Here is a 13785-nt window from a genome sequence, read left to right as displayed (position 1 = left end):
AATGCACTCAAGTCCAGACATTTCATTCTCTCCTGTCTATCTTAAGTTTGGTTATTGTTAGAAGGCAATATTTATCTCAATTTCTTTGAAGTACATCTCTTGGAGTGAATTCATGCCACAACCACTACCTCCCCTGGGTAAGTAAATATAATAACATCATTGGGATTTGAACTCAGTCTAGTTCTAGAAGCTGGTCTCCTTACCACTAATCACATAAAGAGCTATAGAATCTCCTTACTGATTAAGTAATTAATTCTCTCTTCTTTGACATAATTAAACCAGCTGCTGTTAGAGCAAGGAAATGAATATAAGTATAACTAGATGTATTCTGGCACTACTTTTAGCATACACCTTAATATGTGTATATAGCCTATGTACTTATTCTACAGGTAGAAATCATTTCCTAAATGTTGATTTGGCCAGGCATGGTGGCTCACACCTGTAGTCCCAAAACTTTTGGAGGCCAAGGTGGGGAGGTTGCTTGAGCCCAGGATGTCTGAGACCAGCCTGGGCAATGTGGCAAAACCTCGTCTCTACAAAAAAATACAAAACAATTAGCTGGGCATGGTAGCATGTGCCTGTGGTCCCAGCTGCTCAGAAGGCTGAGGTGAGAGGATTGCTTGAGCCCAAGAGCTCAAGGCTGCAGTGAGCCATGCAGGCTGCACTCCAGCCTGGGTTACAAAGTGAGACCTTGTCTCAAAAAAAGAGTGCTGATTGGTGCGTTTACAATCCTTCAGCTAGACACAGAGTGCTAGACAGAAAAGTTCTCCAAGTCCCCACCAGGTCAGCTAGATACACAGTACTGATTGGTGTATTTACAATCCTCGAGCTAGATACAGAGTACTATACATACATATATATGTATATATACATACATACATATATATGTATATATACATACATATATATGTATATATACACACACAGACATATATACATATATATACACACACACATATGTTGATTTTAATATACTTATTATAACAGCAAATAATTATCATGTATTTGATTGCACATTTATTATCCTAATATTACAGTCAGCTTATTTCCTTAAGACTCCGCTGCACAATTTTATGGATCTTTTGTACAATGTTGATATTTGATTCTCAAAATTTGTGCTGTTCTAAAATAAAACAAGTGATAAGACTTGCAGTGCAAAAAAAAAAAGTATGCTATATGAATTACAATAGTTCTCTGGAAAATAAAAAAACTGAAAAATAAATGTTCATCACAGATGAGGAGAAAGCACAATGTTCTATTTCAACTTGGTATGCCGCATAGACATGCAGCATATGCATGTTATTTTAGCCAAAATCAAGCTGCTGAACATGGTCAGGTTTTTACCATGACAGATATAAGCAGTGACCTTTTTCAATATTTTCTAATTCCTAAGTGAAGCAAAACAATTATGATGTTGGCAGATTTTAAAGGGCCAGTGGGAGTTTCCCTTTTAAATACAAACAAACATTATTATCTTCAAATACGAGTTACAAATTCCACATAAATTACAATGCAGCCTCCTTTGCTCAGCTAGCCAATGTTTTTCTCTTCTGCAAAAAGTTAGCAATACTTATTTGAAGTTGGTATTACTCAAAATGGCTAATACTAAAAAAAAGTCAAATGAGAATTGTTTACGTATTGCTTAAATAGTACAGTTTATGCCTTGGAGTAATGTTGGTTTTTTAACCTTCTGCCAAAATCACTATTTTATTCAACTATTGTTGGTTCTTTTCTATTACAAACAATGCTGCAATTAAAAACCTTCACAAATACCACTTTGCATGTGTACAGGTTTGTATAGCATATATATTCTAGATTGCTAGAATATATATTCTAGATTGGTTTGACCAAAAAGGACTTCTAATATTAGTATACATTGCTAGGTTTTCCCTAGGAAATGTCCCTAGGATTCCTACAATTTTGTGTTATCATCAAACTCCTCTCTTCTTTTGTTTTTGAACATTTAAATCTCTGATTCATTTGGAGGTTATCCTAATGTCAATGGATGTATGAATTCAAATTTTTCTTTAAGTAACCATCTAGTTGTCCCAACACTATTTATTAAAAGCCAATTTGCACCCTTCCACTGATTTCAGAGTCATCCTTATCATATGCCACATTCTAATAAGTTTTGGAATCTCTTTCTGGACTTTCTCATATGTATGGCTATTTAAGGCCTGCTTTCTTAGTAGACTCTAAGTAGCATGGGGGTTAGGACTGTGTCTGTTTAGTTTTGCCTGTGTCCCTAGAGTTTATAACAGTGCCTGGCACATGTAGGCCCTAAATGCATATTTGTTGTATTTGTTGAATGTTTATAAAGTTCTAGGAGAATGTTTCCCATTTCTCCACAAATAGGTTTAAAGATTACTTAATATTTTTAATAACAAATATTTTACAGAAAATGGAAATAAAAATAGGCCATAGACAATATACAACATTAGTTACTTCTAGTTGAGATACATAACATTTTCTCTTAGGTGAAATTTAATATATTTTAACCAAAAACATTTAATTTTATATATATATATATATATAAACAGGAATCAGAGAATATTGAAATGTTAACATCTCAGGAACACTTATATTAAGCACAAACAGGATAAATCAATTTAATATACAGTAAACACTGGGATTTGCAGATGCAATGTTAATTTTTTCACACATATTTAAGTAACCCAGAGATCTAAAATTTTTAGTAAGTTGCAATATTTTGGGGACACATGATTTTGAAATGAAAACATTAGTATGTGAAAGCAGATAATCTAGTTCAAGCCTAATCTAATTGAGGCCCCGTATCTGCTTTGCAATGCGACTTTACTGTTCTTTTATTGATGTTTGACTTCATTTGATACTCACAATTATACTAAGATGGGCATTCACTCCTTTACGCTGAGGAGAAAAATTCAGACAATTTTTAATTATAGGTGGCAAAGAATTTGGGGATTTCCAAAGACCTCAAGACATTCTTCTTGCAAATGTCAGTAATCTACCACATTTTAAAAGTGCAGCATTCCATTTTAAAGTTATTAATACATTCAGATAAATTTATTTCATTCTTCAATGCAAAGCAGCAGCATTAACAGCGAAACAGCACTCAACTTCAATAGTATGCAAGTACATCCTCAAAATTAAATGTTAATGAGACAGTAACTAAATGTTAAATACTAACAACACATTTAATAGCAGTTTTAATGATATTTAAAAAGTTCAAGATCTATCTCCTCTATTTAGCAAATGATGCTATATTTCCCCGTTCCTTACTATTGGAATAACGGTGTATGGGGGGCATTTTTCAAACATGTCAAACTTAAAATACTTAATTCTATCCAATGCAAACTCTTTAAGAATGAAAGATTATGTGATATACTCTTACTATATACTGCTCAGGATTTTAAAAGTGATATAGTACTGGAATAAGAGAGACCTAGAATTTAACCCAACTGTTAACATGAATTTACTATATTATTACACTGAACAAATTTGTACGAGTCACACAGCTTCTCTGGTTATCTGTTACATCTGCAAAATAAGGGGAATTTATAATGACTTTCCTAATAACCATTCAGGTTTTAAATAATCTATTATCTGTCTCTAAGCATATCACTCTTTATTGCTATCTAGATGCCTATTTTAACTGATCACATTAACAGACTAAGGAGTACATATTAAAGGGTATCTTAATTTGGATAGCTATAGCAGACTTTGTAAATTAAGAGAAAAAGAGCTATTAAGTGAAATTGAAGGAATTTTTAAAAATAACCTTCCAATTGATGAGAATATACTGTATCTGCACCAGGTTGCAATTAAATACATAATAGCATTTCAGCTGAACAACTTACAGTCATTTGATTTTCTAAAATAGAGTAAGGCAATAAATTTAATTTTGCTATTGAAACTGTATACATTTTGTACCAAGTGCTAAATTTCCACATTCCAAGTCTGAAAAATACAGTATTGTTAAACAACATAAATCCGCCACATGCCTAAGTAATAGTAATAAAAGTTAACTCTATTTGACATTATGATGTTGTACAGAGTTCTTGGAACCCAAGAGTTTAATTCCACTGGCATGTACAGTCTATGGGTTCCTGGAGAGTGTACATAATTTCAGTGCCATTTCCTGAGCAATACAGAGGCACAGACAAGTTTCGTACTCCATTTTCACGACAACACTTGCAGAATCTTAGGTGACTTTCAATATTGATGTTATATATGGTAGCTGATGGGCATTTGCCGTCACAAGATGCAACATTTATCTGTAAGAAGTGACAGTGAGAAAAAAAGTCTTAAACTTTTAAAAGTACTGGTTATTATTTGATTCCACTAAGAAAATCAGATGAAAAGGTTTCTTCCTCATCACTCCAGTCCTCAAGCTTCTGCATGTTGGAAGATTGTGAAAAACAATAAGTGAAATGTCATTCACATAAGTCAAAGGGATATTTCATGGCAATGCTCAACATAACATTCAAAGCATTAAATGTGCACATATAACTCGACATAAATATACATATGGAATATGTTAATCACAATAATCTATTGTAACTTGTGTTATATCATGGCTCAAGTACACTGCAGGTCATATTAAAAGGGACAAATTTAGAAGCAGGACTCTTTTTGCGGAGTAAAACTGCATAGTGAAGACAACATGTAGTCAAATACATTTAGATTCAATTTCTATCCCTCTGGATTGCAATCATCATTCAGAACTGTTGATTATGCTAAGAATAATTCATACTTCTTCACAAACAGAATATGGCAACATTAGAATGTAGGAATAATCTCAGTTAAATATTGTAAGTGTTGGCATTTTGTTGGCTTACAAACATATTCGTTCTGTAACACATATACTTTCTAAAAAGATGCGTGCCACTTATGTAGCAAATGACATTTTTCCACTTACAGGGCTTTGGCTTATACAGTCCTGTTTCCTTATGACCGATTTAATGATCACTTTCTGGCATATTCTTTCTTCTCGTTTGCCTGATAAAATATAAAATATATTTACTCATCAAAGACCCATGTTAAATTGTTTAAACATATGAATATATTTACAATTGAAAATTGGTGCATTTATATAAAATATATTCCAGTATTGAAAGATATTTAAAATTTCCCTCTTACATTTTTATGTGCAATATTTATTTTCACCTTCTAAATAGATTTTCTTATAGATTTCTATATATTTTCTTATAAGCTTTACACTTATTGATTTCCACTTTATATCTTATTATCTTAGAATAATTATCATAATTAGAAATCAGAAATATTCCCCACATGTAATAATGCTAACATCAACCTGTGTGTGGCATATATGTGCTTAAAATAATTTTTGGAATGAACCATAAAGCGTATAAGCAGATATACACATATGTAATTAATGCATAACTACATATATACATCAATTTTAAAATAAAAATTTAGAGATTTAAAGCCACATTATCTTAATGGACATTAACATAAAATAATGCAACATTTTAATAGAATCACTTACCAACCATATTGAAATGTATGGATGAGTCATACTTGAATTTATGCTTCTGAAATGGTCTTTTATGATTTCAAATGAAAACACTTTGTATGCATTCATAGTATCTTAATATGTGTCTGTGTGTGTGATGGATTATCACTCGCTATTACATGCAAGCATCTGTATTTAATGATGTATGAGAGTGGATGTAATCCCTGAATCAAGATACAAAAACCAAGGTTCTCTCTATTCCAATTTGCTTTGTCACTTTAGGATAATCACTGAATTATCCTGCTGAGTTTCCTTATTTACAAAAGAGTGAACTTATATCCCAATTGTCAAATACAGTTTGCCATGAAATCCTTATTTAAAACAACCTCAACATGTAAAATAGATATAGATTAAGCTACTCTGCTTGAAGGAGAGATGGGTAGCTAAGATTGACTGAAGAATTACCGTCCTCAAGGTCACTCATGACCTCCAAATTGCTAAATTTCAAGATCATCTCTCAGTTCTTATCCTATTTGACTTCTCAGCAGCATTTGACCCAGTCTATCACTCTGTCCTCCTTAATATACCTTCCACACTTGGCTTCCTGAGCTCACCTGCTTTGGTTTTCATCCTGTCTCACCCATTGCTTCTCAGTCTCTTATGCTGGTTCTCTCTCTTTTCACTGATCTCTTGTTCATGGTGTGACTCAAGGCTCAGTGCTGTTGGTTGAGTGCAGGCTGTTCTGCCCCTTATGGTGCTTTCACTCAGTGATTATTTCCTTAGCCCTTCCATTCTTAGGTAAGTTCAAGAATAAGAATAGTCAAGGAAAAAAATCATCTTTACCATGACCTATAAGATGCCTCACCCTCTTCTTTCTATCACCTTCCTCCTCTCACTTTCTGTGCAACAGCCACATTTTGCTATTTCCTCCACTTTGAACACTCTTCACCATCTGGGTGGCTTCCCAAGGACACTCAGTCTCTACTCAAATGACGCCTCATCATCAGGGCATTTTCTGAGCCCCCACTTAAGCTAGCAACCCAGCCCCTCTCATTCTCCATTCCTTTTATTCTGCATTATTTTTCTATATACCACTCATCACTAAGTGACATATTAGAATAGATTTATGAGTTTGGTGTTTCTTCCCCTTCTTGATAATGAGCACTCTCCATGCAGATATTGCTTCATTCACTATTATGGTCCCCGTGGTTAAAAAGATGGTCATTATGTAGGCACCCAATAAAAAGCCAACAAGTTAATTCATTCCATAAATGAAACTGGGGAAGCATTAATTTATTGTTAGCTGAGTTTGTTTGTACCAAGAGGTATTTCTAATTCATCCCTCAAAAACTTTATTGTAAAAGATTTTATTCAATAATATCCAACCTATGATAATATCCAACCTCCACAATCTCTTCAACATAGCCTGGTCTTCAGAAAGCAAAGGCAGCAGAAAAGGGTTTTCAAATAGGCCAGCAGAAACTACATTACGAGTCCTTTCACATCAGATGAGAGAAACTGAAGTGGCTTGTTATTATTCTGCAACTTCAAAGAACTTAGCAGAGTTGAAAGATCCTGGGCCCAGATACTGGACAGACCTAAATTTATTATTGAATAGTGTGATCGGCTTCTCTCTGAACCTTCTATTTCTCATCTGTAGGGAAAACATACCTGTCTCCCAGAACTGTGGTGAGGATTACGTGTGGTCCTGTCAGCAATGTGCTTAATAGAGTGTCAATGTGTGGCAGCCAATACTGGTCATTCATATGATTAGTCACAGAGATATACTCCTGTCTTCCCTGAGTTATCATAAATATACTCACTTCTCTAATAACTAACATAGGGATACAGAAGCCAGGGCCTTGACATTGCCATGTGACTCTATTCCTGCATCTCATACCTAAGGAAGAGCCTAGACTCTGAAGAAGAAGATAAAAAAAATAGTGAAATCTTAAATTTCCTCATATTCTAAAGTTAAATTTCATTCCTTGAGTTCCTGATACAATGACTATTTGATTCATATTAGTTTATATTTGATTTAAAGAATTCTGAATGAAAACATGCTTATTTCTAATGAACAGAACGTTTGTAATCAGTGTGTATATAATTAAAGCCTTAGTGATTAAAAATATCTAGGTGATATTATATTATCCCTAAAAGTCTTCCCAATATGATTATCATGAGTTGAATTGTGTCTTTTAAAATACCTGTGTATCTTAGAATGTGATCTTATTTGGACACACAATCTTTGCAGGGATAATTGAGCAAAAATGAGATCATTAGGGGTTGCTAATTCAGTATTACCAGTGTTCATGTAAAAAGGGGAAATCTGGAGTCAGACACACATACAGGGAAAATACCATGTGAGCACGAAGATGGCCATCTACATGCCGAGGAAAGAGGTTTGGAGCAGATCTCTCTTTCACAATCCCTCCAAGGAACCAGCCCTGCTGACATCTTCGTTTTGGAGTTCTAATCTCCAAAAATTTCTATTTCAACCACTTTTTGGTTTGTTACAGCAGCCCCACAAACTAATATAATAACAAATTAGATGTCAGGCCATCCTATGTTGGACTTTTTTGCTTGTTGTCAATGTGTAGGTGTGCATTGAATTTGGCTTTTTAGACATTATGTAAATAAAAATTCAGTCATTCTAGCCCTGCCACTTCAGCAGAGCTCATCATTCAGTCTCTGCCCTCTCCTAAAACTTGTCCTGGCAATGTTCCAGAATACCATGAAGAGTTAAGAAGCAGGATGTGAAATCAGGCCCGCAGTAGATTCCTAGCATTATCACTCATAAGAGGTATGGCTTGAACAAATTATTTAACCCCACTAAGCAGAAAATCAAGATAATGTCAGAACCTATTCCATTGGATTTTGGGGGGAATAAATTATAATATATTACATATTATATATTGTATATAGATAGTATATATTACACATTATTTGTATTAATACTTTAATACTTTCTAATATTCTGTTCAATATGACCCTATGGATCTAAAAATATAAGACTACTCTTACATATTTATGGGATTTAGTCTTTCATGAAAGAAATTCAGAAATCTTTCTCAAGAGGCATGTCAGTTCATATCTAAGAATCTGGCCCTATACCATGGTTTTTTGCTTTTTTGTTTGTTTGTTTGTTTGTTTTTGTTTTTGTTTTTGAGACAGAGTCTCGCTCTGTCACCAGGCTGGAGTGCAGTGGCATGATCTTGGGTCACTGCAACCTCCACCTCTCGGGCTCAGTGATTCTCCTGCCTCAGTCACCCAAGTAGCTGGAATCACAGGCACGTGCTGCCATGTCCAGCTAATTTTTGTATTTTTAGTAGAGACAGGGTTTCACCATGTTGGCCATGATGGTTTCGATCTTCTGACCTCATGATCCACTCACCTTGGCCTCCCAAAGTGCTGTGATTACAGCATGGTATTAAATTGAACTTTGTTGTGCCCCTTTCCCAAAAGCTTCTCTAAATTTTAAAATTACTGTCTATGCCAATTTTCTCAAAATTTCCATTTTTATATTGAGATAAATTCATAAACACTTTTAAAAGGAAAACTAAATGTGGTTTCATGGATAACCCACTTAAAATTATTCAAATTATTCAGTCCTTAAAAATATTCAAAATTACTATGATATAGTAATCCTAGCACTTCGGGAGAATGAGGTAGGCAGATCTCTTGAGGCCAGGAGTTTGAGGCCTCAACTCTGGCCTTAACACTGGGGCCTCAACACTGAAACCCCATCTCTACTAAAAATATAAAAATTAGCCAGGTGTGGTGGCACATGCCTGTAATCCCAGCTACTCAGGAGGCTGAGGCATGAGAATTGCTTGGACGCAGGAGGCAGAGGTTGCAGAGAGCTGAGATCATGCCAATACACTCCAACCTGGGCAATAGAGCAAAACTCTGTCTCATAAAAAAAAAATTACTATGAAATAAACCTTATAATCCAAGTTAATAAAAAAATATTGCATTCAGATAGCTTTAATTATGAAAACAACTATGAGAACTTTTATGAAAAGGATATAAATATTATTTACTAAAATGATATTATCCAAATTTATTGTATAAAACTATATACTTGTTCAAACAGGTTTGAAAAGTACTGCACCCCATATGTTGTTTTTGGAGTCACAATGCCATTTTAACTGTAATCTACTTGTTTGTGTAAGTTCAGCATGGTTCAAACAAATATGATCACAAGACACTTTTCAATTTTAAATACACTGAAATCTTATGAAATACCATTTGTAATATGCCACAAAATTTAATATTTAAATTAAAATTAATCTAAATGAAAACACTTTCTTTACACTCCAGAAGTTAAAGACTAATTTATAAAATTATTAACCATATGATACAAAAAACATATGATACAAAAACACTTTATAAAATTTGTTTTCCTCTTTGCATCATAGGAATTGAATTTTGTGAGAAAAAACATACTCACTATGAGCAATTAACACTAATCTATCAAGTAAATGCATGGAATATGCTCTCACTTACAGATCTTGCAACAGCCTTCATTATAAAGCTTCACAATCCCTTCATTCTAGAAAGAGAAAAAATGAATAAAGTCCAAGAATATGGTGTTCATCCATATTCACTTATACTAGAACAAGAAAACTAACTTTTCTAAAATTTTTATCAAACATCACAAAGTCTTTATAGAAAAATAATTGGAATTTAACTATTACTAAAAAAAATTTGTTTTTAAAATCTGGAGTAGATAGTTTGCTTAAAAATACATTATTTATACATTGGTACTATGGAAAAGAGTGTAAAAGGATTATTCTACTTAAAAGGACACTTTAAATGCCACAAAATATTTTTATTAAAACAAAATAATAACAGCTATTCTAAATAATGACCATTATATATTTTCAACTCCTTGAAGTAACCTAAACCACTTCCATTCGACTTGAGTTTCTGAATATAACTGAATGCTGAAATTGTACATCTTTTTCTTTAATAGTTTATTATGAAAAAATATTTCCTTCCTTGGAAGGACTCTCGTATAAGACTAAACTTTTACAAGAATTACTGATTGCTTTAGCAACCTGCTAACTGCAGTTGAAATAAGAGAATGATTTACTCTATAAATATTAGTCTGTGAAACAAGATGATGCCCAAATTTTTTCCAGGGCAGAAATTCTGTGACTTTAGTACATGTTATATCTAGCTAGCCAGCCAGCCATCATCATTGAAAAGGTACATCCTGAAAAAAAATGTCAAAGAGACTAGACTGTACTATTTCGCTATACAACAGAACAAAGCTTAGTTTTGATTAGGAATTATTATTGTCTAAATAAATAAAGCTACAAAAATCTTGCAAAATAAAAATTATATCATGTTCACAAATCTACTCTCCCAGTAAACTCTTCTCTGAGAGAATAGGGAAAGTTATAGAGCAAAACTTAAGAATAGGCAATCTTGTGACTTGTACTAAATTTTTCAGTGGCCTGTGACCAGAAAAGCTAAGGCAAACATCACATAGACCAGTATGCATTAAAGTTGAATGACATCATAAATCTCACTGTTTGTTTAAGAAAGAAAATTTCCCAAGCTCTGATTCCTTAGCTTATTAATCCATATTAAAGGGAAGTCCAAGTCTGCTGATCAAATGATTTTTCAATAATCTTTGGATCTATAGATAAAAACCCAATGATTGCAAAGTATCTATTCAAAGATAGTCAGAATTATCTGGAACACTGTATGTAACTCAAAATTTCAAATGGGAAAAATAGAACAGAGCTTTTATTTATTCATGAAAATAACACATTAACCATTATGTATAAGCCACAATGTAAGTATGACCTTAGACAATATTAATGTATCTTTTCTAAATTATATAAATTTTCTAATTACATAATTATCTAAATTTTCTTAGATATAACAAAGTACAAACCATTTTGCATTCAGTCTCATTAAAAGGGGGACAGACCATAGTGTAGTTCAGAATTATTGCCCCTTCATCAGTTTTAATACATTCATATGTGGTGCAGTTATAGTGCCAGGTACTCCCTTCCTAAAAAATAAAAAGAAAGTTACTATTTAGCATATTAAAATCTGCTGTATTTCTTAAGTACAATATTACTCTATTGAATAAAGAATCAAATCAAGATGCAGAGGCTTCTTGTGACACAAAATGTTCCATCTGAAAATGACCTTAATTTATCTAAAATGATTAGAAATGCATGTGTATGTAATAGACATTACATAAACATGTATTATGTAATTATAAAATAATTAGAAATATACGTGCATGGTGTATACTTATCTAAAATGATAAAAAATACATACACATGTATCGTGTGTTTGTATATGCTAGGTTTCATACTAGAACTGCGAGGTAAATGTGAAATAAAACAACAGAGAATGAAGAAGCAAATAGGTATCTGTTTCTGCTACAAAATTATCTAATTTAACTAAGTGTCAAAGGTCTTGCTCTAATATTTTCTCACTAATTATAAAACAACAAATCTTATTACTTATATACCTCCTTTCTTGAGATGTGTTTATTCTTCCTTCTACTCCCTTATTGCCAAAAAGTTTAAAGAAATATTTAAATGACAGTGTTTATTGGCTTGTTGTTCTAATTGTGCATACCTTACATTATTTAAAAATTTATCCCTATTCTTTCAAGAAATATTTAAATATAATAACTGTTTCAGTCTTGATTTTAGAATTTCTATTCAAAAGTAAAGTCAGCTGAAATAATTGTTAATCTATATTTTTATTTTATAACTCACATTTAAAAAATGAAAGTAGTTAATGTCAGCATTACCTCGTCACTTAGGCAAAAAGGAAAATTAATAAAAGAGATGGAAAATACATCTCTTTTTCATTTTATTCTACTTTAAGAAGATTGACCACGGTGGAGGGTGTGTTGTTCTAGGCCTTCTCAATTTCTCATAGATTTTACCTTAAATTAATTAAGGCCATTCTCTTGATAAATTTATACATCAGACCAGGCCACCAGCTATGATGCAGAAGGCTACATTTTTGAATCTCAAGTTACTTTCCATGGTGCTGGACAAATTGACTTAGTTCTATACAAGCAAACACTTTGTATCATAAGGTTTTTTTATTGCCACTCCATCCTTACTACTCCTGGAGATTCAAACATCTACCCTTATTCTGAATCAGGATGTTGACACTTTGTGGTTATTTTCAGATGAACAGTCACCATCACACTCTTAAAACCATTTAAAGAAAGTGTAAGCATGTCCTAAATAGTCAACCATTTAACCTGGTACAACATAGGCTTTTTGTTTAATCAAGTATTAGGCCAATCTATACATATAATCTTAAAGGATTTTCAGCAGTAATGAAGACAGTTTGGGAAAGGAGAAGGCACTTTAAAGACATGAAACCTTACATTATATGCTTTTAGATATTTTTAAACATAATAAGCTCATTGGATTCAGGTATTTTTCCTTTTGCATTTAAAAAAATGTGTTTCTAACTTGTTTGCATATTTAATTAAGTCAAAGCTGAGAAATTCATGAGTTAAATTTATAAATGTCATTTGCAACCAAATGAAGTATTTATTTTTAAAAAGAAAGGGTGAAGGAACCAATACTGATTTGAACATAATAAAAATATACGTGTGTATTATACATACATATTATATATATATATATATATATATATGTATTTCTTCCTTGACACTACTTTCTCACCAAATCAAGTGTATTTTTGTACATAAATATATATTGGTTAGAAAAATGTCAATTGTCTAATCCAAAGAATTCTATCTTTGTGATAGATTATATATATGCTAATCTGTTGATACCTCTGTTAATTTGGTTTAAGAGATAGAATTATATTTTTGGAATTTGAAAAAAAAAAATAGTAGTAGTAGTCAAACTTTGGCTTGAAGATTCCTTACAGATCAGTAAAGAATTCTGACGAACTTGACTACTTTCTTGTCTTATATTCTAATTTTATGTATAGTTTAAGGTCTTCTGTGAAACTCAATTAGAAAAGATCTGTAAATGTTCAAATTCAGGAAACAGTAATATGTAATTTATCTGAAATTGAAAATTAGCTGTCACACAAAAGTATTAATTTTTCCTTTCCTTTGCAATCAGCATTTCTCAAAGCCTATTCCTTACATCTAGAAAAAAGGAGTGAAGATATATGACAAAATAAATTTGGGTCACAAGTTAAGCATTTTTCTTTACAACATAAATTATCAGATACTTTAAAATGTAACAAATATAACTGTGGCTTGTGTGATGTAGGTGTACTGTGTTTGCTGTATGCAGTGCAGTGTGTGTGGGGCACATTTTCCAAACTTTGAATCAATAACACTTCCT

At 32.5% G+C, this 13785-nt stretch overlaps 1 protein-coding gene across 1 annotated transcript in view; it reads right to left on the bottom strand.

Annotated features, from left to right (window-relative positions):
- Positions 1–3157: 3157 nt before the first annotated feature.
- Positions 3158–13785, bottom strand: part of OTOGL (otogelin-like) — a 165195-nt gene continuing 154567 nt past the window's right edge. Inside the window, exons 55-58 of the mRNA XM_011946963.1 lie at positions 11370–11489; positions 9968–10013; positions 4901–4980; positions 3158–4256 (exon numbers count right to left, since the gene is read on the bottom strand). Coding sequence (XP_011802353.1) covers positions 4056–4256; positions 4901–4980; positions 9968–10013; positions 11370–11489 — 447 coding nt within the window. The 3' untranslated portion in view covers positions 3158–4055. The remainder of the gene's footprint in view (positions 4257–4900; positions 4981–9967; positions 10014–11369; positions 11490–13785) is intronic.

The sequence above is a fragment of the Colobus angolensis genome, unplaced genomic scaffold, assembly GCF_000951035.1.
Source record: "Colobus angolensis palliatus isolate OR3802 unplaced genomic scaffold, Cang.pa_1.0 Scaffold256, whole genome shotgun sequence".
Lineage (NCBI taxonomy): Eukaryota > Metazoa > Chordata > Mammalia > Primates > Cercopithecidae > Colobus > Colobus angolensis.
The sequence above is the reverse complement of the archived record's forward strand: the minus strand, read 5'-3'. Positions and strand labels throughout refer to the sequence as shown.